General features: G+C 38.5%; 1 protein-coding gene across 1 annotated transcript in view; it reads left to right on the forward strand.

Annotated features, from left to right (window-relative positions):
* Positions 1-11,698: 11,698 nt before the first annotated feature.
* Positions 11,699-26,942, forward strand: part of INSC (INSC spindle orientation adaptor protein) — a gene marked incomplete at both ends in the record, with an annotated part of 97,509 nt that continues 82,265 nt past the window's right edge. Inside the window, one exon of the mRNA XM_082485691.1 lies at positions 11,699-11,751. Within this exon, the coding sequence (XP_082341817.1) occupies positions 11,699-11,751 (53 nt within the window). The remainder of the gene's footprint in view (positions 11,752-26,942) is intronic.

Consider the following 26,942-nt stretch of genomic DNA (forward strand, 5'->3'; position numbering starts at 1 on the left):
GGGGGGAAAAAAAAAGTCTGGAATCTGAGCACTCCTAAACCTAATGATTAGGAATTCATTGAATTTGGCTACTAATAGCCAATGATTGGCTCTGGGACCTTTACTTCCAAATAATTCTGGTGTATGTGTCTCTACTTGTGCTGTCACAAGCTATGATAATAGCAGGAAATATTTATCAAAACATTAGCCCTCTTCTGCAATGAGACTTGTACTGTTTAAAAGATAATTTTTCCTCTTCTTCCAATGTCACTTTTTAGAAAATCATGAGAACAAATAACACATCTGTCCTGGAACAGACTTAAATACTTCATCATATACTCAAAACTTGTGTCCAGTTCCTTTGCGTAATAGGTTACTGAACATCAGCTGAGGAACCCAGTCAGTTACTGTTCAGTTCAGCTGATAGATGCAAAGTTGCTGGACTCTAGTAACTTGCTATGTATCTGGGAGTTACTAATGAGAAAGAAGATATAGGCCATAACTTGTATACCTTCCAAATTTGGGGCTTTACTAAGTAAAAGTACTGTGATCTGTAGATAGTCACTTTTTAAATCAAACTAGAGTCCCCTACTGAGCTATAATATTTGTAGAAATGGTAACATGTAATACAGAGTTATGATGTGTATTACTCGATATTGCTATAAGCTGGTGGAGGATGTTGTGTTGTCTCTACAGCCCAGCTGGATTTTAAACAAAAGAAAACAAACAAACAAACAAAAAAAAACAAAACAAAGGGCCTAGCACAAAGCCCTCTTTGCTCTACACTAATGGTTTTGCCGTTGCACTGAGTGTAAGTGGCAAACCCTGAAGATCACTCTTTCCCATTTTCACTGAATCCTTAGTGATGCAAACTTTTCACGGATAAACATATTTCTGGAACAGTTTTGTTCTGTCAGGATCAGTAATGTTATAAGCTCTCAGGTGTGGCATAGCTCTTCATATGTATATCCATCAACATCCAAACTTTACTTGATAACAAACAAGCCTCCTCCTCCTTTCCTTGTGTAGTGTCTCTTTCTATTGTGTTGTTGCCTGTGCTTTCCTATTTGGCCTTTCCATGCTAAAACTTCAGGCTATGAATTGGGGGTCATAAAAACCCCCAAACACCAACAACCTCCCCCTGCCCCCGCCCCCCCCCCCAAAAAAAAAACCAAAAACAAACAAAAAAAAAACAAACAAAAGAAAAAAAAAAACACACCAAACCCAAATAAAAGAAAACCCACAAAACTGCATGAAAACTGTGCAATTACCTCAGATAATTCCATTTGAACTTTTTCACTTGGCCTTCCTGAGCTCTGCAGCCAGAGGCTGAGGAGTGCTCTTGTCATGATGCCTGAGTGCAGCTCAGTGATTTTGAAGTAGGCTCTGCACTTTCTGCTTCAAGCTGTTCCCAAGACAAAACGTGATCTCTGGTGTAAAGCTAATGTAATGAGTACAGGCTGCAAAATCCCCTCAAGCCTTTGGATTTGCTAGGGATTTCTGGATGTTCTCTGGTCACCTTACACCTGCCTCTGAGACACCGAATACAGGAATGATCCTAGAGAACAGTTCTGCCTCTAGTCCTGCTGGGGATTCCCTGTCTGCGTCGTTATTGCAGCTTTTTGGCTCTTTTACATTGCTTTCATGCAAAGGACAGAGGGAGAAGAAAATGTCTGATGATTGGATACTCTTTGGCAGTGGTTCAAAAATATAAATGCAGTATTTTCTCCTTAAAAAGAGAAAAAGCCCACTGCTGCTTTATTACTTGAATTATAATGACTAGGCAACATCATTCTGCTGAGAGGCTGTCTGGAGTTGTTAATTGGAGTTATTAAAGGAAAAAAGCAAGAAATGGAAACAGCTCTCAAATGTTGCTGTAGCTCAAAGGTTCATATTTTTTGTTTATAGGTAGCTTCAGAAACATACTCTGTTTTTATTGTTTGTCAGCTTGTAGGAAGAAGTTTGTGTTACTCTACTGGATTTGTTGTCTCTATCTAGAAAAGACATGCTTAAAGGTAGAGACTGCACTTAGCATAAAGATAGCCTAGTGGAGGAGAATTGCTGTTCAGAGAGCTAGGATCCTTGAAAGTACGTAGCTCAACCACACTTGCTTTACATGTACCTTGGTGTGTGTTGGCTCGTCTTGCATGCGTGTCACTAAATTGAATCCCCTGTTCCTATATTCTGTTGAGATACCGTATATATAGCAGGCAATAATTTTGACATCTCTTATTTATCTTCTTCCCTTTTTAACTTTTCCGTAGCTCTTTGATGTCCTTTTCTTTCTTTTCCCCAATCTGTAGAGGAAAGGGGAAATATGATAAACTTTAGTGACAGAAGTAACAACTTTATTGGTAATTCAAATAGAAAAGTTGCTCAATGCCTAGAGAGAGCTATTCTTGGCCTTTTGGGTTTGTGTTAACTTTTAGTTAAATTGTGTTTATCTGTGTTGGTCTAAAGCTGGTTTTAAGGTTTTCAGAGTTATGACGAAAAAGAGCAACTGGATATTAATTCTGTAAAATGAAAAACTTGATGGCTGCTGGCAAATATTGTGAAAATACCACCACTGTTTACCATGTAATGCCTTGTGATACTTCCAATAAAGACTTGGCTAGTGTGGGCTGTAACCTGAATTAATAATATTGTTTTGCTCCTTTCTGTTAAAATGTCAGATTTTTTTTTTTGTTCTTTAGAGGAATATCAATATAAGTAAAGAAGTCTTTCAGACTGCCTGTCTGACTAACTGGAGTAGATATTAAGTAAGATGAAATCCTTTCATTACAGAAAAGGGATTGTGTACAGAGATGTGCAAAGATATTACTGTCATCTTTCCTTGCAGCAACTGAGTAACTTGTGTAGGTCCTCATTCTCTTCCTTTCTTTAAAGTTGCTAAATGCAAGATTATCATCTTCTCTATGTACTTATTTACCGTATTAAGCATTTGGAATATTTGGTTTCAATTTGTACTTGTATCACGTTTAATTTTGGGTAGGTCACCTAATCTCTCTTTCTCTATTTCCTGCCTGGATAGGGAGATGATAGGGCTTTTAGCAACCTGGTCTAGTGGGAGGTGTCCCTGCCCATGGCAGGGGGGTGGAACTAGATGATCTTTAAGGTCCCTTCCAACCCAAACCATTCTGCGATTCTTTTGTCTCTCTTGATTTGAAGATCCTTTTGGAATTTTTTGATGCTTTTAGGGGGAATAAAGAATCTTAGCTGTAGTTTTATTACACCTAGAAACCTCATGTTAACAAATAACAGTATAACAGCACTACTCTGTAGGCATTTCTTCTGAGCAGCACAGTCTACACTTGCACAGGCTTGTACAAGGTAAGGTGAAAAAATCTCCTCCTTTATTTTGCTTTATGCCCTACACAATGGCTGGTTGAAATAACAGCCCTTTCATTTCTGACATCTCCACAAGGAGACTGGGAAGACACAAGGTCCCACCTCCTGTTGAGGAGACAAGGTGAGATCTTTTAGACTGGATGTTGTTTGCCTGTGGCTATGGTGTCAAGGGTAAATCAGACTGATGCAGGGGAATTTAACTTGAATTGATTTATTGCCAATCAACACAAACCCCTGACCTCTAATATAGATGTTGGGGGGGGGGGGGGAACTGTGGGGGAGCCCCCAACCCAGCCTCAACTGCCCTTATTTTCAGGGAGACCTGGGAGGTTGAGGTGGTGCCAGCAGCAGTTTCCTCACAGTCCACCTCATGGTGGCTGCAGGCACCTCGCAGGCCCCCTCAGGGTGGCTGCAGACTTCTCCTCGCCTCAGGCCCGAGGCTGAAGACCCCCCCTGGGGGTGCAGTTTGGGTGAGCGCTGGGTTCTGGTGCTGGGCTTTAGCTTACCTCAGGGCCTGCTGGAACCGGTTCCAAGGGGCTCCCCTCAGGGGCGCTTGTGTGGGCCCTCAGCGCCATGTCTGTGAGGTACTAAATCTACAGCTGCTGCGGCCCCGATTGCTGCTTTATATCTAGTCTTGGTGGAGTGAAGGGTGGGCGGGGGGGGCAGGAAGAAGGTGAGGGAAAAAAAAAAAAAAGGCAACAAAACAGAGAGGGGGAGTTGTTCTTTAATCTAATGGCACCTGGGCATCTTCAAAGAGAAAGCCCTCGCACTGCAGGCGCTGCCATGGCTGAGATGAATCCACAGTGAGCAGAGGTGATCAGCAAACTGTACGGTTAAAGCCTGTTTCTCTTCAGAAATCCCTTTGAAATGGGGAAACCCGTATTGTGAGTGTTTGAATTGAGACTTGTGTTGGTGCAAGTGATGTCAAATTGGCTGTTTGGTTGATTCTAAGAAGGGAAGGGGAAAGCACTCTGGTCTGTCAGAAAGCAAGGGAAGCATAAAGATAGAGGAGTTGTACGTCTCAGCATTTTATGGCAGCAAGTTGCATTAATACTGCTCAGGGAACCAATAAACATTTTTATATGGTGATTACTCTGCATCACATAAAAGATAAAATATAGCTTTGGAGTGCACCAACTTGCCACCTATTATTCAGTTCCTGAATTCCTGAACCTCAAAAGCAAATTCCTTTCCAGCGAAACTGCCTCTAAAATGCTAATTGCTAGAAATGTGACCACTAATCAGTTTGGTCCCATAATACTGCCATCTATATAAATCGGTGTGCCTCTTCCAGAAGCGGAGATTTTAAAGACTTTCACTGATAAGATTAAAAAAAAATGCCGACTAAGTGATTAGCCCAGTGGCTTTTTGCCCAAAATAATTTTAAGAGGGAGGGAAGGCGGGGGGGAGGAATTCTTAAAATTTGTTATGCCCTTCTCTATCTCCTTATTTTAAATATGTTTATAATGTAGTCCATGATGATGTAAAGTCCATCTATCCAGAGATTTTATACTTAAATGGGAAAATTTGCGAAAGATACATTGTAAGAAAACTCGTGCCTTGGCAAAAGGACTGACCGTAGTGCGTGCGATGACAGATGTCTTCTATTCCTAATCTCTGTGGTTATATGTATGCTTTGTCATGGAGAAAGCTGGATTGCCTGGGTAACATGGGTCTATGCTTCCCCTCCCAGTGCAATCAGATCTTCTGGTTGCACTGCAGATGTTCTACTTAGTGTGTTTCCTTACAATCCACTTGCTAAAATAAAGAAATGGAATGAACAAGCCAACATCCCTTGCTTTAAAAGCAGACTTTTGCATTGTGGGGGAAAAAAAAAAAAAAAAAAAAAAAAAAAGAAAAAATTGTATATGTTTAAGGAGGACATCCCGAAGGCTCATCATAAAACCAGAAAGTTGAATGAAAGAATCAAACTCTGTATGCCGATGAATGAGACTGGCCCTCACCTTGATATTTGTAGTTGGCACTGTTGCACTTCTTGTGGTATCTTAAGATCTACAAAATAATGTTCCTTGTCTGTAATTTTTCAGGATGATCTCTTTGAACTGAGATAGATCTTTATCTGCCTCTCCTCTCTTTTGATTGTGGTTGTTTTTTTTTTCTTTCTATTTTTCTAAGGTATAGCTGTTTACAGTAAGACTAAGATGAGAAAAATCCAGAAAAGAAAAGAAGTAGCACAGACTACAGTTTGCATGAATGGCTATATTCGGTAGGTAGATAGATAGACAGACACACACCACACTGCTTTTAATATGCACATATATGTTAGAATATATATTTTACAAATATTTAATATAAACTATAGATAAAAGAAAAAAATAGAAAATGTTTTAGAAAAATAATATAATTGAATATAAAATATTTAAATGTTTTATAAATGTATACTATATTATACAATATATATAAAATATATATTTTTGTATGTCTATATTCATGGCCAGGTTGGATGAGGCATTGAGCAACCTGATCTAGCGGAAGGTATCCCTGTTCATGGCAGGGGGTTGGACCTAGATGATTTTTAAGGTCCATTTCAATTCAAACCATCCTATGATTCTATGATATATAAAAGGTGATATTGTCAAAGACAGGGACTTGTTTAAAATGAGATCCTCTCTCTGTAGAAAATAGAAAAAATGGGAAGAAATTCCCATAGAAAATAGAAAAGATGGGAAGAAATATGCATTAAAAATAAAACCCTGTGTGAGTGAAAATGGATTTAGGCTTCGGATTGTATTTAAAGTGTAAGGCATAAACTATGCAGCAGTGCTTCCTTTTTGATTATTGGCTCTGCAAGAGCAGCTACCATGACAGAATGCCACAGATAGTGCCTGTTCCCACCTCTCCAGCTCCTAGTTTTAATTTTGCATTCTAGGGGTGTGGTACATACATCTGTTTATATGATCCCATGCTAATACAAGCCATTTTAATGCATCATTTGAAGGACTCTTCGTTATTTCTTGCTCCTGGTTTTATGGCTTCTTAGATTTGTGACACCCAGCTTAATTCTGAGTTGGCTCTTACTATTGTAATTAATTCATGTCTATATAAGCCTGTTATAATGCAAAATGACAACAGGATCCTGAGTCCTCAAATGGTTAGTGTGAAAAACTCCTGATGGACCGGACACGTTGCTGAAGGACAGAGTATATGTATTTACTTTCTGACCTATCACATAAATGCTGTCAGAATTTTGCTCTTAATTTGATTTGTGGCATTCCATTAACAGTTGTTCTGTGTACCAGGAGAATAATAACTAATGATTCCCAGACTCCCAGAATTGTAAAATAAGGACAGTCACTGTTTGGCAGAACAGAGATTGTACTTTACTACAGACAGGAACTGTTCATATTAATCAAATGATATCTAATCTGAAATGACTTTTAGCTAATGACTTCTTCTTCTCAGGTTAACCATATTACTTATAGGCAACATGCTCTTCTAATTCTGATGATGATTAATAATCAAAGGCTAGATGCATGGATTTCTGTCTTTCAGAAAGAGAAATTATGCTCTTCATTGACCATATTTTAAGATGTCCGTAGTGCTGAAATTATGATGCTAAGGGTTAGAAATGGGGTGGTGAAAGGTCGTGGATTTGCCTTTTGATTTAAGACTTTACCAGGGTGGTCATGTGTACAGTGAATGAGCTCAAAAATGGGAATTTAATTGTGTGTGTTTCAGGACTTATTTATTTGGGACATTGTTTTGTGGTGGAGAATTTCCTTAGGGACATCAGTAGTAGGAGTAAATGTGTCATAATTATTTCACCTTGAATATGTGCTGTTACTGTGATACTTTTGGACATGTATGTATTTCTAGCAGAATACCTGACTGCTAAAATCCTCCTAATTTCTAGCTTGTTAAATATAATCTAACATGATGAATGATGGAGAAGAAATTTAAATTGGCAGACTTTACAAGATGCAATTTGTTTTCCTAGGAGAAATAACATCTTTTGTAGGATGCTAAAAAGCCATGTTGCACTGTGTTTAGCATTGGAGAGCAGCTTCTGGACTTGAGTAAGAGGAGACTCCCAGAGGGGGGAGTTCCTGTAAGGCAGGAGGAGTCTGCTCTTGTGGATCCAGTGGTTTGACAGGTCCCAGCTGCACTGCTGTGCTAACGAGGCATTGCACAGGTTTCTCAGGTACTGCCAAGCCTAGTGTAAATTAGGATGTGACGACTCCTCCTTTAAGTTGTGGGTGAGCTAGTTTGACAGTTTTTTAAGCTGGTTTTGGTTTTGTGTGTCAGTTGTCAGCATCAGGACCTGGTGTTTGTTTATAAGCAAGTTACCTCTTCCTCATGGTGTGTTTTCTGGTTTTTGGGGTTGATTTTTTTGGTGATGAAGGTCACATCTGCTGACCTGCTTTTTCTGTGAGCAATGCTTACATGCTGTTTCAGGTGTGATGCTTTGTTTCTTCTTGTGTAGTAGCTCTCTGAAAGAAGCTTTTGTCTGACTGTGACGGGAATGTAATGTGGTTTGTGGTCTGCTTATCTACATCTATCTACTAAACATGAAGAAATAACATCTTAACATCTAATTCAGTGTTGACATGACAAAGAGAAAGATGGAAAGACAAGAGGAGAGTCTGCTGCCTTGAGTACATCTAATTCCGCATGCACACACTACTGTCTTCCCAAAGAATTAAACTAATTATAAGTTGTTATTTATGATTGCGATACAAGTCTATGTGCAGACACTTATTTATGTAATGTATTAAAAAATTTGCCTTATAATAGTCCAAGAATGACAATTTTATTATTTCAACATAAGCGTCACTGAGGCGTGTGCCAAAATGACCAGTATTGCAAAATACAAGAGGTGTTATTTTTTTTGTTACAAGTTTGCCTAGACAGCATGTCTGACTGGCCGTGGGCCTGATCAGTGGCCACTGATGGCAGTGGAAAAAACATTAGCCTCTCCTGCACAACTCTGCTAAAGTTGCCTATCAATATGTACATACTTGATACATGTGAATGTGTGTGTACCTATGTATACGTGCATAACATATATATGAAATATATATATTAATATGTTTTTATGAAATTTTAAGTCAGAATGGTCAGCAGGAGAAAGGTCCCTGGCTTCAGGCACTGTTTTAGATCTGTAGCTCTGCTTGCTTGCCACACTGTCTCCACCATCTGTGAGGAAGGAGCTAGCAGGAAGGACTGAGGCATGTCGGCATATGCTTACAGTTTGTGCGTCTTTGAGTGCTCATGTGAGTGCCACCTGTTTTAGTTGTGTATAACCATTGTGTGAAAGCCATTGAACACTGTGGTGCCTCTGCACAGGCGTTCAGACAGCAGTTGCAGCAGAAGCTGTGCACATTGCCCTCCCCATGTTTCAGTCCCTCAAAGAAAAAGCCTTGGAGAGAGATTTTCATGATAGGTTGCTAGCATATGTGTTGCTGTTAGTAACAGTGTGCCTCTGCATGTCTGTTGTCCTGTATTTGCCCAAATAAAGAAGCTTTTCACCCTGAGTAGGATGGTTTTTTTTATAGAAGATGAAACATTTTATACTCTGAAAGCTTTTTGTTTTGACTTGAGGTGATACTTAGGGAGTCGTCTACATGGTCAGCTGCAGTAAGAGACCTTCCTTTTGGGAATGCTGACTAGAGCTCAACATTGTGTTGTGGCCTTTAATAAAAAGCAGCATCCGCTAAACAGAAGGATTCATCAGTCCTGTCATGGTCTTTACTTTACAGTTGTCTTGGTCTTACCCAAAAAGGTGAAAGAGAACACTGAAAACTGAACAACATTTGCCATTGAGCATTGTAATTGCCTGGCCTATGGAGGAGCCACTCTGAGCAGGACCAGAAGCCTGCACCATATCAGTCACTGGGTCTCCAACCTCTCTTGTAGTCATGAGTTTAGGCAGGCTAGTGTGGTACTTTGCTGTCCTGGGGGTACAGTTGGTCGTCTGGCGGATTACCAGGTGCCTGAGGAGAAGATTTCCTCATGTCATCAACGTTAACTTGGGCTTAAAGATTTCAGCTAATATCTAATCATAGTCTTGAGACAGACTGTTTGGTTAAGATACTGGTGTGGTATTTTGATATTGTTCCTGGAACATAAATGACCTATAAGTAGGAGTTGATCATGTTTTTAAAGGCTCTCAGCCATAATATAAATATGTGTTTTGTGGGAAGACAGCGTATAAAAAGCTGTGGTTTTGTCAGGTTTTTAATTTATAGGGAACAATGACATGCAATAATCTAATTTATGTCTGTGTACATTATGTCACTAATCACAAGTAATGGAATACAAGCAGATGCTTTGATTTGTATGTTTAGAAATTGTCAGTGGGCTGACCTATTGGTGAAGTAGCTTTAGCTTGCCAGAGGGAAGCTGTTGATTTTGTATTGGTAGCATAAGAAGGTAAATCCTGTGCCTGTTGCGGAGCAGGTGGTGATAACTTGCATCCATGAAGTCTGTACTTCTGCAGACCAAGAGACTATTTTCTCAGTCCTTTACATGATAGGATTTAGGAGAGGACACTTCATCCTGGATATCCTGGGTATTAAGACTTTATGCAGATGGGTTCATCTTTGATTAAGGGTATCTTCTGAAATGAAGATAGTGATAATTGTAATAATTGGTTATTTCCAGTAGATCTGATTATATGATTACTTATATTTTGTAATCTTAAATTTCTTTGACAAAAAGACAAAAAATTCCACTAGTAAAAAGAAATTATGATTGCTAATTTATTCCAGTTGTTAGTGAAGTCTGTGTATCATATGCTAAATGCTTTAAAAAAACAACAATAAGCTTGTCTTTCAAATCTTGGTGTGTCATGGGAGCAGTAGGTTACATACTAATATTTTCATACTTGGGCATATGAATTTTCAGGCACAGTCTATCAAATATCTGATACTTGCAATTTTTTTTACATGAAAGAATTTAGTAACACTTAAACTGCCTATTTTAAACTTATTAAAAAACCCACCCAGATTCTTTTCCCATATTTCAATATATTCCTTCATTAGATGCATGGACTAAGAAGGCTCAGTTTGTTTTTTCCAGGAAAATTCGAGGGGTGGAGAGGAACAGAGGACAACACCATTACCAAAGCAATCTGGCACTAAGAGTGGACAGAGCATGTGAATGCATTACTCTGGTTGTAATACTTTTATGTACTCAGGACAATGTTTGTGGGATCTTGGGGAAAAAAAAACAACCAAGGACATGCATTAGCAATGAGATCAGTTTGCTAGGAAAGACTCTGAAGACCACTCTGTGTCAATTAAGAGCAATTTGCAGTGGCAAGTATCTTAAATGCTGGCTGACTCAGCTTGCAGAATGTAGCCAATAACCAAATGGCAGAATTTCACAAGTGGCTACATCAAAAACATTCTGCCTCAGTCGGTGACACAAACAGCATTAATTTCCTGTGTAAAGTATTTTCTTCAAGAAGGAGATCCATTGACCCCAGGCTTTTCTTCACATCTAAGAAAGCATAATTTCCCCACTGTTCCTGTCTTCTCCTCCAAATTCATTCATATCCTCCTTGTTCTTCTCGAGTCATGGATTAATCTTTTCCTTCAATTGTTTTGAATTAGTTCTTCCTCTAGCTGTGTGGGTCAGTGGGAGTGACTTCACCTTTTCTGGTAGAATAAATCCTCTCTGGCTTTTGTTGAGAATATGCATTGATCTATAGTGGGTAATGCCCTAAGGTAAGATGGGGCTAACTAAAAGAAGAAGGAGGGAGATAGTACCCCTTCTTTTTGTGAAAATGAGAAGGCTCTCTTTCTCCTTCTCTGGCCTCTTTCTAGTACAACAGTGCGTCTCTTGGCCACCAGGTATAAAGGAAAAATGTGGACGGAAAATTGTGTACAGCGTTTCAAATTCATAGAAAAATGAAATCATTTAACATTGAAGGATCCAATACTTCAGTAACTTAAACATCAAGGGCCTTTCTGTAAATGTAGTGCTAAATGATCCTGAAATCATATGAGCATACCCTTACTTTCTCTTGCAATCTTTCTCACAACAACCTGAAGAATTACAGTCTTACTAAATTGATTTCCTCTAGAGTTCAAGTTAATTCAAAATAAATGAGGCTAAAAAAGAACTCAATATTAACTCAGAAATGTTCAACCCCAATGGCTCTACCTGTCCAGGAAGTTCAGGAATATGCGAACCCTATGTTGCTTGTGCCATGAAATGTACTTAATGGCCCTGGTTAAATGCTGGAGTTATGTAGTCGTCTGAGGAAAAGAAGTATTTTGAATTTTTTTTAATGAGTTAGCTCCACAGATCAGTAGGCCTGAGTTTCCCTAGGCTTACTAAATGACTATTTGTTTCCTTTCTAGATTCCGGCCTATGGAGAAGTGCACGTAAGAATAGGATAAATATGGCTTTTAAGGGCGAGGACCACTTAGATTCCCTTCCGTTACCTGTTCAGCGGTAAGTGGTGCACTCTGTCATCCAGACTTGAGTGATTAAATGCCTCTAAGGCTGCAGCTGCACTTTCCTTTGAGGGTCCAAAGATGCTTAGAAACTAATTTTTAAACTTGGTTTTAGATAATGTTCATACAAAATGTTGAGAATTAATGTGGAAATATGGGATGCATTTCTCAAGGCATTTGCAAATTTGTATACCTGCAGTTTGAATTATGACAGGGAATATACATTCATCATTTTTAATGAATGAACACGTATGCAGTAGAGATGTGACTGTATTTACTGGACTAGTTCTTTGTCATGATGGAAATTGCTAGATTTCTGCACTCTGTGAAAACAGCTGGAAACTATAAATATAATTTTCTTTAACCTGGTTGACTTTCTTCAGGTGTAGGTATGGTAATGATATGAAGGTGTTATAGACTCTCCAGTCTGTGGTGCCCTGGTGGGACTGGAGACACTGGGGACTCTACTAACCAACAGGTTTGTAAAATATGGCTGGTGGTTAGCATCTAGTAGCTGCATCTGCATAGTGTAGTTTCTCTTCTAGCCTAATGGAGGTTCCATGAAAAGAAAAAAAAATGAATAATGAATACAATAACCTTCCTCATTCTCATTGAACTATAGCCTTGATATGTGGCACAACTGATATTTTGGAGGGGTGGTGGTGCAGAATGCAGGAATAAAATCAGAAACAAAAAGGATTAAAGTGTCAGTGTTTCTCCTAGTCTTTCTTTAAGTCAGATTGTAAGTTTTTATCATAATCAACTAGCTGCTGACATGCAATATCAAAATTCAATGTCTGTCTTCATCAGAATTTTCTACCTTTCCCTACCTGAGTCTTCCAGCAGATACTTTGATAATGCCATTAAGCTCACAGTCACAGTAAGACCATACAAGTATATTGTCTTCTGGAAGAAATGTTATGTGGAGGAACATAATTTGGGGATCCCAGGTGCCAAGGTAACTGATACTGTTCATTAGATTCTAGCCAAAGCTTACTTTGGAAATCAGTGAGTCCTAGAAGCCCTGAATAGCCAAGCATGGAATGGACTAGTTTAAACAGCAATGAGGTGTCCTGTCTCACTAGTTTAATTTTCTTCCATGAGATGGAGCCATGGAATATCACTTCAGATGCACATAGTAGTGAAGACAGACTAATGACTTTGCTATGGAAATGCTCAGGCTAACCCAATGGTCAGATAAGGTGCCAGACATTCAGGTTAATTGCTTGGTGATAACTAATGGGTTCCAAAAGCTGAATCTTGGATCAAAAAGTCAAAGAAGTTGTTAAAGCCAACTGCTATGCTAAGAACTTAGGTTGCAAAATGGGCCAGTGAAGCCTCTTATTGTAGTAGACAACGAGCTGCAAACAGAACCAAAAGCAGCACATCCTGTGGATGGCAAAGACTGTTCCAGGTTGATGGCAGCAAGTTTTTTTACAAATACATAAATAGGGAAGTTAGCTGCAGAATCTATGCTAACAACTGAAAATGCAGAGTACGAATAGTGTGTGCAGCACCCAATGGTAACAATGGTAACAGCAGCACAGAACTGAAAAGCAATGAATTTTTTTGCTAGAGACTTCTAGAAAAGAAAACTGCCTGCAGGTCAGTTCTTCTGCATTCAAGGAATCAAAACTCTGTCTGCCATGCTATGTGAAGAAAGCCATGCCACTTTATATCAGCTCCATACTATGATGTATCTTAGCAAAAGAAGGGATCTGGAGAAGTCCCTTATAGCAAGCGCAGTGTTCTGGCAAATTGGTTGGCTCAGCAGGCCAAATCTATATAGTGAAGTATAAAAATAAATACTCTCCCCTACCCCCAAGTAAATATGAAGCTTTTATTTTCCAAGTTTATTTTGAAAGAGAATCCTTTTTCATTTTGATAAGGGTTATTTTTGGAGAAAACCCATGTAATAAGATGGGCAGAGTGAAGTTCATAGAATCATAGAATGGTTAGAGTTGGAAGGGACCCCTCGTCCTATTGCTACACTACCTGATAAAGAGTCCCTCACCCATCTTTCCTGTAGGCCCCCTTTAGGTACTGGAAGGCTGCTATAAGGTTTCCCTGGAGCTTTCTCTTCTCCAGGCTGAATAACCCCAACTCTCTCAGCCTGTCTTCATACCAGAGTTATTCCAGCCCTCTGATCATCTTCGTGGCCCTCCTCTGGACTCTCTCCAAGAGGTCCGTGTCCTTCTTCTGTTGAGGGTCCCAGAGCTGGACACAATATTTCAGATATAGTCTCACAAGAGTGGAGTAGAGGGTCAGAATCACCTTCCTTGGCCTGCTGGCCACACTTCTTTTGATGCAGCCCAGATGGGGAATTGTCAGTAGTCAGACAGGTGAAGGCACAGGGAAGGCAGGAACTGAAAATGATGAAATGTGTTCTTACTCTAAGAATTTTGCAGAAAGAACATAGTATGGACTAGATCAATAAAGTCCAGGAATTGAACAAAATATTTTTTATTGTTACTGTAACTAAGCCTAAGTTGTATTCCAGTTCATGCTCCTGCTTTTCATGAGAGGGACTTGAAATAACTTAAAGGCATGCACTGTTTTGTCCTGTCACAGGGAAAAGGTAACACAAATCCAACTGAGGTTAGTCCTCTGCAGCACCACAACCATGCCTTGCTTCGTGTTTAGGTCAGAATCTTTCAGAAGTAAAAGCAGATACATCCCTAAGCAATAATATCTGTCTTCACAGGAAAAGTGTACCATACACATAAAAACTGATTCTAAGTGTTTCTACAGCAACCGTTAAAGTCAACAGTTATCTTGGCTGTATAAGGAATTTAGAATTGGGGCCTTAAATCAAGTCTCTGCTGCATGAATTGTTGTTTACACTCTTCTCTCTTCTCAGGTTTTGTGGGAAATCACAGCTTGTATTGAAAAGTCTCTAGAGTATTGAGTCACTATGCTAGTGGTTTTCTAACATACTGTCAGACCTACTTTGTCTAATTGACATCTAGACTGTTATGGACACAGTGTTTAAAACTATACAGTATCCTGAGGAAAAAAAAACAAAAAACAAAAAAACAAATTATTGCAGAAACTTTATTTTCTGTTTCAGTGAATTAGGAACTTACAATTAGCGATAGTTTTGTCTCCTAGGAGAGAAAACAGTTGGAAATAGGATCTGTCGGTAGTCCTATGTAAAGCACTTTACAGGACCATTAAAAAAATAATCTCTTGCCATCAGTGATGGCCAGTTCACTATAGCATGTGAAGTGTGCATATATTCCTTAGAGATGCATATATCCCCATTCTTCCATAGATTTATTTTAGTACAGCTTTTGAAAAATGTTGTGAGCCTTTCCTCGCATCTTTCTATTGGTATTGTTTTTCCATATTGCCGGTGAGTTTTTCCAGATGGGAAAGCCAATGTAAAAGAAGTTGCCTTTCTCTTCTGTCCCTGCCCTGCCTCCTGTGTAATGAAAGTTCATTGGCCTTTTTGTTTTCTTTAAGTTAAAATTTTAATTTAAACTTTTTCCCCATTGTATTTATGGTTTCTTCCTCTTTCCATATTGGATAGTAAACTAAACTTAACCTTTGGAGTGCTGAATCTGAAGTTATTCAGCTAAAGAGTACTCATAACAAAAAGTGAAAGCAAGCACTGTTTTTGCTTCTTGGGTTACATGTTCAGTGTTGCAATTGTGAGAAATACAGTATGATTAGCCATAGGTTTTAAAAAAAGAATTAAGGAAGGTTTTGTATGGAAGTTAGGTAAAAACATCCACCACCACTGCCACCACCCAAAAAAAAAAAACCCAAACAAAACCAACTAAACAAAAAACCCAAAACCCAAACAACAACAAAAAATAAATGATCTTGCTGAAAGATGTTGAAATTTGGGCTATATATCTTGGAGGAGGTGCTCTCGAAAATGAAGTGGGGGTGGGGGACAGAGAGGATTTGGCTTCCTGATCTTCAGAAATGCAATACTGCTGGACTGTTTAATGCATTGTCTAAACATCCTTACAGCTTCAAAAATGAAAGGTGGTACTGGAGGTTATAATCTCAACTCACATACAAACAAAGGGCAATGCTGATTATTTAAAGGGGTTTTTTGTTTGTTTATGAAAATCAATACTTTGAGTATGAGGACCAGGAAGATAAAACTAATAGGTGTCTATATTTAGTTTCTTTTCCCTGGTTTTAATACTATTACTGTGTTGCTTCCTGGTGGAAGTTTACATCATTATTGGGATATAGATGAGAATTTTTATCACTGTTTCAGATGAAGGAAGTGAGGCAGAGAAAGGAGACAAGGCTTTCAAATCTAGGTACTTGTGGTTAAGTCATCTCTCAGAATCACTTCCTTGGTTTGGTACCCCAAAGCTGGAAAAGTTTGCCATAAGGGACTTCTGTAGCAGAGCCAAAAATAGAATCCAGGTTTCCTGTCTCCTATTTCTTAACCAAAAGACAGTCCTTCCTCCTTTTGTTGCTTTCTTCCTTTCTTTTTTTTTTTTTTTTTTTGTTGAACTAAAGATCTGAGTCCTATGAAAGAACAATGTGAGTGAGGTCATGTGATGCTTAATTATAGTTTTGCATTGCTCTTTAAAATGTAATATGTATCTGCAGGCATTCTGGTAAATTCTCTAGAGGATCTGCTTAGGTGTCCTGTTATATAAATTAAGATTAACATGCTCTCTGTCATTAAGAATATCACTGGTAGAGTATCTATCAGCTCTTAAGAAATCTGAATTTCTTCCAGTATGCCCGTTTGGGGTTCTTTTTAGCTTACTTTTTTTTATTTCTTGCAGTACTACTTTTGTATATCTGCGCGGTATATAATGTGGTAGCTGGAGATCTGTTCACTGTGCATGCATGCTTTCTCTGGTGAAAGGAACTGTACAAGCTGTAGTGATACATGTGATCTGTACGCTATGTAAGATATGATGGAAATTACTGAAGGAAGGAGATTCATAAAAGAACATAAGAAAAAATCATGTTATAGGTACAACTTTACAATGGAAGCAAGAACATGGTTAATGTAAGAAAAGTATTAATTTTAAGTCCAGGTAGAATTGTAATCATATTGCCCCGAATTCAAGTTTACTGAAATAAATGGAGTAGTTAAATAAAAAAACCAAAACAAAACAGCAAACCAAACAAAACCCAGGAGCTGGTGTTTTCCAGTGTCATACACCAAAATCTGTGTTCTTTAAGTTCAGATTTGGAACCTTTTCTGAAGTAATAATTTGTGCTAAGAAACATGCTTTTCTAATATTCAGTAAGAGCAGGGCTTTAGAAGGATCTGTGTGAGAAGCCTCCACATAGCTGAGACACCAACATAGCAACAGACTTATTGCAAGGCCCACACTGTGATGGCCCTAGAATGAACAGTAGTTTAAGGTATAGAGAGCTAAAGAGGAGGAGACACTGAATTTCATAGTATAAAAATTTGAGGTCAGCTTTGTCTTGGTTATGAGAAAAAATATTGTTCTGCATCTGTGTTTCCTTGTCTGACTATGTATAAAGACAGATGAAATTGATGTTTGGAAATTTATAATGTTTGTCCCCTTAGATCCGGAGGAATTGGGGATGACTTGGGGGGGTGTGTGTGTCGTTAAAGAGTGAGGACTTGCCATAAAAGAGAAGACTTTGTTGATTAAGTAAAAAGTCCAAGGAAAATACTGAAGGATTTAAGGAATCCACAGTGGGAGAGAACCCAAAACTTTATTTTCTCAGCAGATTATATGAACTGGAATACCACCTCATTGCAGACTGCAGGGAATTCTGGATTAATTGCCATCCAGAGGGCCCTTGACAGCACAGAGCGGTGGGCCCATGCAAACATATTAAGTTCAACAAGGTCAAGCGCAAGGTCCTGCACCTGGGTTGGGGCAATCCCAAACATGGATACAGGCTGGGTGACGAATGGGTTGAGAGCAGCCCTGTGGAGAAGGACTTGGGAGTACTGGTGAACAGAAAAATAAATATGAGCTAGCAATGTATGCTAGCAGCCCAAAAAACCAATAGTATCCCGGGCCACATCACAAGAAGCATGGCCAGCAGGTTGAGGGAGGTGATTCTGCCCCTCTGCTTCGCTTTGCTCTGCTCTGGTGAGACCCTACCTGGAGTACTGCATCCAGCTCTGGAGCTGCCAGACTCCAGAAGACATGGATCTGTTGGAGCAAGTCCGGAGGAGGGCCACAAAGATGATCAGGGAGTTGGAGCACTTCCCCTATGAGGTCAGGCTGAGAGAGTTGGGGTTGTTTAGCCTAGAGATATGTAAAATAAAATAAAAAAAATCTTTGTAAATTAAGACACATTTCTACCTGTTCAGGAACTGAATTATTTCAAGGACTATTCACATCAGATTGTTGTTCTAGAGCTTCACGTGACCTCTACACAGCTGAGAAGGGGTGTTTTGAGAACACTGAGTTTGAAGTATAAAACATGTGAAGAGCCTTTCAAATGTGTTTAATATTGTGTTCAGATGTTCTTTATGAAGAAACAGAACCCCAAATAGTGCTGTAAGGAAAAGAATGGATCTGCCTATTGGGTTTCTATCTCTAGAGCCTCTAAAATTTCACAAGTACTGGGTGATTTAGTTCTCAGAGTTGAAGGCAGGGAAATTCTATTATCCAGTCATAAAAAGCGAATCTTGGCCCAAATTGCACAAGTGTGTTCCTTTTTATTCAGTTAGCCAATCATCTCTTGCCCTTGTATTCTGTAGGTGATGGGAATCTGTAGGTTTTGATGCCGCTTGTTCATCTAGCCTTAGGTTCAAGTTAAGTTCTGTTTTTGACTGAATTTTGGGCAGCAAGTCATTTGGTTGCATGTGAGTTCATTGAAACACTTCCTATTTGGCTGCCTACCTATTTTCTTGGATATGAATCCCTCGAATCATTCCTAGGGATGTGACTTTGTGAATTAACCTGAATAAAGGTTTTATTTCATTGTGGTCTATTCTTTTTTTTAACCATCTCAGTTCTTGTTAACTTTCTAATTCATTCCTGCATGGTTTCTGCATTTTGTTACTACTTCTGTTATTAGTCCCTGTCCTCACAAGATTTGCCTTACTTTCTCACTTTTTTTGTAGCACCTTGACTGTTCAAGAATGAGCAATCCATTTTATAAGCATGCAGAGCTCTGACTGTGCTCAAGTTCAAAATTAATCATAAAATCATGTTTAAGTACAAGTGCTTTAGATGCTTTGTCTAATCAGTGATTGTACATGTCCTTACACTTTTTAGACATCTTCTATAAGTGCTGAATTCTTTCTACTTCATGGTTTCCTACAGTGTCTGCTGCTGATTATCAAGGGCTTGTTCTGTATTTCTGGCTTTTCCCACCTATGTCTGCAAACTGAATTTCCTGTCTGACAAGCACTCCATGCAAAGTAAAAAACAGGATTTGTATTGCCTGTTTGTATTTTACAGGCTATTTACTGTGCATAGATCTTGCCCTGCTAATTTAAATCCTACATTCCCTATAATCAGTTTTATTTGGATGATGTCAGGAACCTGCATGTTGTGGCTTTTAAAGCATTCAGATAAAGACTGTAAGAAACTCTAGAGAAAAAATGCATGTTATCTGTAATACAAGAGCGAGAGCTGAAGATTTTCAGAGTTCAAAGTTCAGCGTGCTTACCTGGCTCTATGAATTGCTGCTCTATGAATTTTTAAAAACCATTCAAGAATGGAATACTTGCTGAGGAATTGAAAACATTTTTTGAAAAACTTCTTTTTGTAGTAATCTGTATGAATAGAGTACTACAGAAGAAAGGAAGGTGCTCTGCCAATAATGCAATAAAGTTACCTTCTGGTGATAAGGAATAAATTCAGCTATTGCATAGCTCAGGGCACTAATGATGCCTCATTTAATGACCTTGTATTCTTTCCATTTCACTCAGTTACCCTATAACAATTCAGCAAAGAATTTTATAGCTTCATAAAGGGAGCTTACCTTACTGTGAAGTAGTTCTGATTTTACTGATTTATATTCCACCTGTAACCAAACTGAAAGCCAGATTGTTTGTGGGAGTTTTGATGGTGGTACTTAAAACAGATTTGTGTATCCATATGGTCCTTCTGGGAAGGATTTTCAGATATGCTAGTTGACTGGATCCAAAGTATGATGTTAGTGAAGTAGCAACTATCGATTTGCCATCATTTGGTGGCATTCACGAGGAATATGAACTCAACAGATTTTTTTTTTTTTTTTTTCTTTGAATCTCTGGGTAAAATATCTCTGTTCCTATATCCAGGATGTTAAAATGTAAGTCAGCAGTTTAGCTCACAGGCAGTAAAAATAATTGCATTTCACTTGTACTTTATGCATTTTTGGGGTGTGCAAGTCTGCCAGAATGCAAGATTTTTCCTAATTTTTTCATTCTGATAGTTTTATCACTATATCTTTATATTCAGTTGTATAACATGCTGTAGAAACATATTATATTACTTCCCAGAGCTATGCTGTAAAATATTTTATGTTGAACTGTAGAAGTCACAAAAGAATTTTGGCTTTTAACCTGAAGGAAATTTGAGTTTGACCATTACAATAATTGTGAAGTTATGGTGACTTTAAAATGGGAACAAATTGATGAATTTAAAACAATCTGTTCAACTGGCCTCGCTAGACCTTTTTTCATTACAGTTGGTATTTCATATTTGTGGCTTGCTGTTAGTTGGGAACTTTTTTAAATGATCAAGCACCATCTTTGATCTGTAAAGACAGTTAAGAATTTATCCTGAATCCCCCTTGTCAGGGTCAGTAACATGTTTCATAGTATGTGGTACACAAGCACTGTGAAGAGGTGAAGCTACTGCTGGTATAGCCTTTATTATAGAAGAAATCTGTCTGATTATTTTCAGAATGCATATTTTTGAAATGTGGGATTCTATAGAAAACCTGTTCTTTTTTTGTGTATTAGAGAAATAGCAGTCTCCATCTGCCTGGTGAATATCTTTGGGACTTGGTATCCTTTTCAAAAAGGACCCTTAAATTAAAGTCTTTGAAATAATAGCGACAGGACTTGCCTGAATGTTAGGTTACCTTATCTGCCAGACATAGATGATGCTTTCTGACTGTATCTTCACAATTATTATATGAAATTTTTATTGTGACATCAAATTCTGTCCACTTTACACCCTGTAGCTAGCTCTCCTAGCCATTGTTTCATGGCTTTGACTCCATGGTTTGTGCTTCTCTGCACATTTTCCCTGGTACTAGCAAGATCTTTTCAAAGAATTCATATGTTGTTTGTGGTTGGTTATGTTTGCCTGCATTCAGATCTTCATCATACTTGTTTTTCTGTAGTGTATTTCAGCAGAGATGCTGATCAGGTTTATACATATTCTACCACTCTGTTGGATGTCTGTGCTCTGTTTGTCTTGCTAGTTATGTCTGTGTTTAAGGTTTTATCTTGCTCGTGGGAGTCATCTTTCTTGTTTGTGAATCTAACATTTGTGAATGATGCATTAATTGATACAAACGGTTTGATTTCTTTTAGTCTACCGAGTGTTTCTACTTCAGTTTGATACTTGTCTGCTTTGTGAAGTCTTCTAGTAATGTAGATGGATTCTTTGAAGTTGGTGATATATAGCTGTACCATGAGAAGCTGATGGAATTTTTTAATTGTAAAGTAATTGTATTCATATTATCATCTTAGTTCTTTACTTAAACTCAAATGTATTTTGGCATTGTCTGCCTTTTATTGTAATGATTGACACTTTATACCTGTTCATGCAACTCAAAAACAGATATCAAACCAATGAAGGGATCCTAATGCTCAATAAATCAGATACACTGAATTTGTTATTGTCTAATTGTGAGAAAAGGCAGTGTTACCATCTGTCTTCAAAAGGGCAGTAAGGTTTGTTGAAACTTTAGTTTTGATTTGAGCATTATACATCATTCCTCCTGATTCTACCTCGGTTATACTGCTGATCCATCTTCTTGCCTTAGGCAAACCACTTTATCTTCCTGTGTCTTTCCTTCCTCCACCTCAGCTGGGGAAACACAATGAAAATCCTTATTAGCCTATCTCCACAAGTTGCTATTTTAATGATACTTATATAGTACTCAATATGTTGTGACCTCATATGCCTTGTTACATCTGATATATGTGCATCATCCTGTTGCACTGTTGCAGGTTTGCAATGTTGACTACTACCTAGAAGCTGCTTTCTGTAAATGCAAAGAGTATGTTTCTGTTCACAAAATCTCACTTGTTCCTTCCATGCATTATATTTTACCATCATTTTCACAGTGGTGTTGCCTGGAAAGGGAGTTCACTAAACTCTCTTTACAACCATGGCTGTAACAGAGGATGATGATTAATTACCCATACCTTGTTATTTCTGAGGTGCTTTCCCACAATCCCATTTTAAAAACTAAATCACTTCATTAAGGATATTTTAATGATCTTACTATGACTTGTCTTCTCAGCTATTTATTAGAAATACTAGTACCATATTGTGTTAAATACAATATTTGTCACTGCAGTTCACATTTCCTGGGAATTTCTTCCTTACTTAATTGCCTGCTCTCTCTTAATCTGGTTCACTACTGCCTGGGCATGGCAGGAGGATCTTGTAATCAGTTGTTCAGTAACCTGTAATGAGCAAATTTAAGAAAGCTAGCAGAACAATGCTACAACTTTGTAAATGTTTTTTTGCCTTTTTCCCCTTTTTGACAAATAGTATCGTGATCTTAAGAAATGTACTGGTCTGACCCCGTTTCTAGTCTCATTAAATTTGTCAGTGTCTGCTAGTGGTTGGATTTCTGAGCTCTTATTAACCCTGAGGGATTTGGAGTGATGGAGTGAAATGTATACAGGAGTTTAATATTAAACTGAAATGTGATTGTTAGCAGTGCCAGTTGATTCTTTTTGCCCCTTACAGTATTTTAGAGAATGTGATGAAGTGTGTGTATATATGTATACTTGTTATTTTATTTAGGGCATTATGCCTAAAGGACTATAGATATGCAATCTTTTACTTGTTTTTAAAGAAAAAAACCTTTTTATTATGTTGCATGTATAGACTATGCTTCAGGTATTTGAATTTTGTAACTTGCCTTTTATGGATACTTTATTGTTGAAGTTATTCCAGGGGTACAATGGAAATAAAGAAAACATCTACATCAAGAACGTAATATTCCGTCCAGCTAAAGTTAATGGAGATATTTTTCCACTATCTTAAATAGCAGCAGGACTGAGCTCACAATAAAGATTAGACAGGAGTGAAATCAGGGAAAGGTGAAAAAATAAAGGATAAAGGGGAGAACCAGGAAATGGTATCAAAGTAGACTGAGGTTGTTCAATGGATGGCAAGATAGTTGAAAGCAACCTTTTGGGAAGTGCTACAGAGCAAAAATGTCTTGTTCAGTATCAGCTGTGCATACATAAATGTTTGATTTCTGGAATTTACCTAAGTTGCATTTTAAAATTAACTTCCAAAATTAATTTTGAAATTAACTTTGTAGATTCAATTTGAAACAAATGATACAGTAAGTAAGTTACTTTGCTACAGCAATGAAAAAATATTTTTGATAATATTTATGCGAGAAGGGTAAATTAATTTGGCTTATCTGTAGTTTAAAAATAAATAAATTGAAAAGTAAAGGACATTACGTGATTACAAATCTATGGTTTCTAACTAGCCAGGAAGCAAGCATTCACAGTGTGATAGTCCATCAGATTTTTCATTTTTAAAAACATTCTTCTGAGTTCAGAGCACAAAGTGTACTGCTAACGGGAGAATTAAATGATAACTTTTAACCATGTCTGTTGTCTCCCAACACCCAGGCCTGCCAGTAGAGTCACTACGCTGGCAATGAACAGGGTGATCTGTGACTTCTCTGAGACTACCGCCAGCTGATGGCCAGAGAGCCTCAGATATTCTCATCACAGAAGATTTCTACCTTTTTTGCCCTTGTAGCATAGCTGAGAACCTTTGAAAAAGTAGCCAGAATGTTACTGGTGTTTTGGTGTAATTTTTTTTTAATCCTGTGAATATTGTTAGAATTAGATTTTTATTAGATTGGAATTAGAATTGTATTATCTTCATAGAGGGGGAACAGTTTGTATGGAAAGAGAATGATCTTTATCCAGTATATGAAATGCCGATTTCAGAACTAATTCACTTAAACCAAATTACTAAGGCTAAAATTTTGAGTATAAAATCTGTCATGCTGGCCTGTCTTCAAGGCTTAAAGGATGAGACTTTGGCAGTGACCTCATAAATCTTACAAGCATCCCACCCACAGCAGTCAAGACTGCTTTAACTCACAGGTGTTTAAGTTTGTTTCCCAGTCTTGAGAATATCATTGAAGTCCTTAGGCTTCTGGACTTCAAGTAACAATATTTGTGTGCTACTATTGTTTAACATTTTCTTATAGTCCAGTGCACCTAGTGGAAAGTCAGGATGGAGAAATATGGCAGAGCAATGTCTCTACATAATATTTTTTTTTTTATGTTCTTTTCTCAGTTGTGGTTCAGGCATAAAGATAATTTTTCCATCTCATTTAAAAGCAAACAAACTTTTCTTAAGCCTGTCAGAACTTCCCATGGCACAGTCCTGATGTGGAGGGGTAAGGGCTGTGTTTATGTTGTGAGAGTGAATGAGGAAGTCATTAGATCAGAACACTCCTGGTTTTGCTGGGTAGAGAGTCTAACCCCATGTTGCTCTTGGCTAAAGTACCAGGAACAACCTGGAAAGAAATCAATATACTACTGCCAGCGGAAAATAAGATATTCCACACACCCCACACACCCCCTCCCAAGGCATTTTGTTGTGCTCTGAAGGGCTGGAATCACACTGAACCTTCTCTGTGGTTCAACTGCTGGGTGAGAGGTTGACCTCAGTAATTTTGAAAAAGTATTTTTTTTTCTTGGTAAAGTGTGGAAAACAGTCCAACTGAGTAAATTGCTACACAGCTTCCCTGCTGTAAAAGAGGTGGGTATTTCAAAGTGTGCATCGGACTCAACTTTGTTCTACTTTGTTCCAGTTGCTGCAAATGCAAGGCCCTCAGTAAATGCTCAAATTGAGGATTTTTTGTTGTTTAAATTGACACCCTGATATCAATTTACACACCTCTTCAACAGGTCCTACAACCAAAAAAATTGAATTTGGATTTTTAGTTTAAATATCTGCTGTGATATGAGAAGCAGGGACCTTGCTTGTCGTTTGCTCCAGCTCCTTAGTTTGGGTTGCATGAACCAATCCTTCACAGCTCATCCACTGAACACTTTTCCACACAAAAGGCCTTTAAGCCAGCAGAACACCAGCCTGGTAGGACTGTTAAGTGCAGTTTAGCATCCAAGAGTAGATGTGCCAGAAGACCATGTGTGGAGGAAGTTTGCAGGCACACAGCACCACCAGTGCTTTGTGTGTGCTACAAGGACTATGGTAACAGAGGTGAAAGCTAAAGCAGACTGACAGTTGCTTTGTCTGCAGTAGGGTCAGAGCTATACTGCAGTTGCATTCACTCTCAGGCTTTGCTAGTGCCAGCCAGAATTAATCAGGCCCCATGTCTTCATGAGGTGAGAAACTGGAGTAATAAAGCTTTATTACTGTCTTTATAATGATAGACAAGAGTTTAAGCCATTTCTCCTATTATTTTTGTGAACTTTCCAGCATCTAAAAATGATACTGCTCTCTGTTTACGAATTAGATTTCAGTGTGTGTATGTGCGTGCTTGTGGGAGAAACAGGGAAGGTCTTTGGACAGTTCTGATGTCCTTTTTCAATTAAAATTTAGGACAGCATTGGGCTATCTGCTTTTTAATTTGACACAACATAGGGATATGTCTGACATACATTCAGTATGCTATTCATAGCGCAATAGCACAGAAAACTTGATTTCAGTTTATTCTTCTAGCAAATCTGTGCAGGTTCTCGTGTCTCCACAAAGCAGCTTAAAACTGCATTTGGAAGAAATAAGAAGGGCCTCATATGTTTCAAAAACTTATTGCCGTTCTCTGTCTATCCTCCCTTCTATCTCTGGCTATCTTTTGTATGCGTTTTTGAGTGATCCATTCTCTCTGAGAGTTATAATTTGTTTATAACTATCTCTCCTGCTGTCCCCGTAGTGTGTCTCAAGGAATGCTTTTGCATCATTACTCTCTCCATTTTCTTATACATGATGCTTTTGACAACAACGCTTGTGTGACGGTGTGCTCCCTCTCCCCAGGCACCAACCTGATCTTTATCTCCTGTAACCCTGCCCAAGTGATAACCACCCACAGTGATAATAATGGGGGCATGTAGTTGTGATGGCTGCACTTGGCTCAACGTGGTTTCAGGGAGACTGATAACAACACTATAGCCAAGGGCTAACTTGAGCAACGTGTGTGCCCACCTCAGCACAATACAGGTACTGTGGTCAATATGCAAATATGACTACAAGTCAATCATCTTTCCTCCATGAAAGGCTGCACGCCAGGATCTCCCCTTGAGTAGGGATGCTGCTCAAGGTTACTTCTTGAGGTTCAGAAATTCCTTGCCTAACAGATCCTCAGTAAGTGACTAATAGCATACTGAACTTTGAAATCTTAGCTAAGTGACATAAAGGAGCAATTGTGCATATATAATCCTTTAGACATAAACCGTTGACCAAGTCTGGGACTAAGATTGGCTCCAGCTGCACCTAGCCTCCTCTCTGAGAAGGAGTTTAGAATGCAAGGGCGTTCCTTCTGAAACCTTGACTCAATGGGAGGTTCTCCCTGACAGTTCTGTCTGACCCTGTCATCTATGCAGTAAATAACCAAATGTGTCTCGCCATCTTGAATCTTGTTAAAAAACTGTTGCGCTTACCATCAAACTTTGTTAAATCCCTGTTTTATGTCAATAAATGTGTTGTTGCTTCCCTCTATGAGTGAAGGGCATCAGTCCATCCATGACAAACTGAGCTGAGATTTTGTCAGAATTGCTTACAAAGACAGGTGACAAGGAAAACCAAAACTGTGCAGGGATGTCGTCCCTCCATTTGTATTGGCTTTGTACGTATTTGGTGCCCTGTCGCTCTCTTTCTGCTCCTACTCAGCATTTCATCTGGACCCTTCAATTCCTCAATGTATCTTTGTACGTGGACACATGCTGATGTTGTTTTAAAAGTATGCTTACATTGAGGCTCATATGAAGAACAGGTGAAGCCACTCTTGACATCTTTCATGTGCTTCTCCACTGATTGCCTGTTTCATACTCCGAAGAAGTGCCTTTGGCAAAAAATGATCACC

This window comes from Vanellus vanellus (genome assembly GCF_965231255.1).
Source record: "Vanellus vanellus genome assembly, chromosome: 6".
NCBI lineage: Eukaryota > Metazoa > Chordata > Aves > Charadriiformes > Charadriidae > Vanellus > Vanellus vanellus.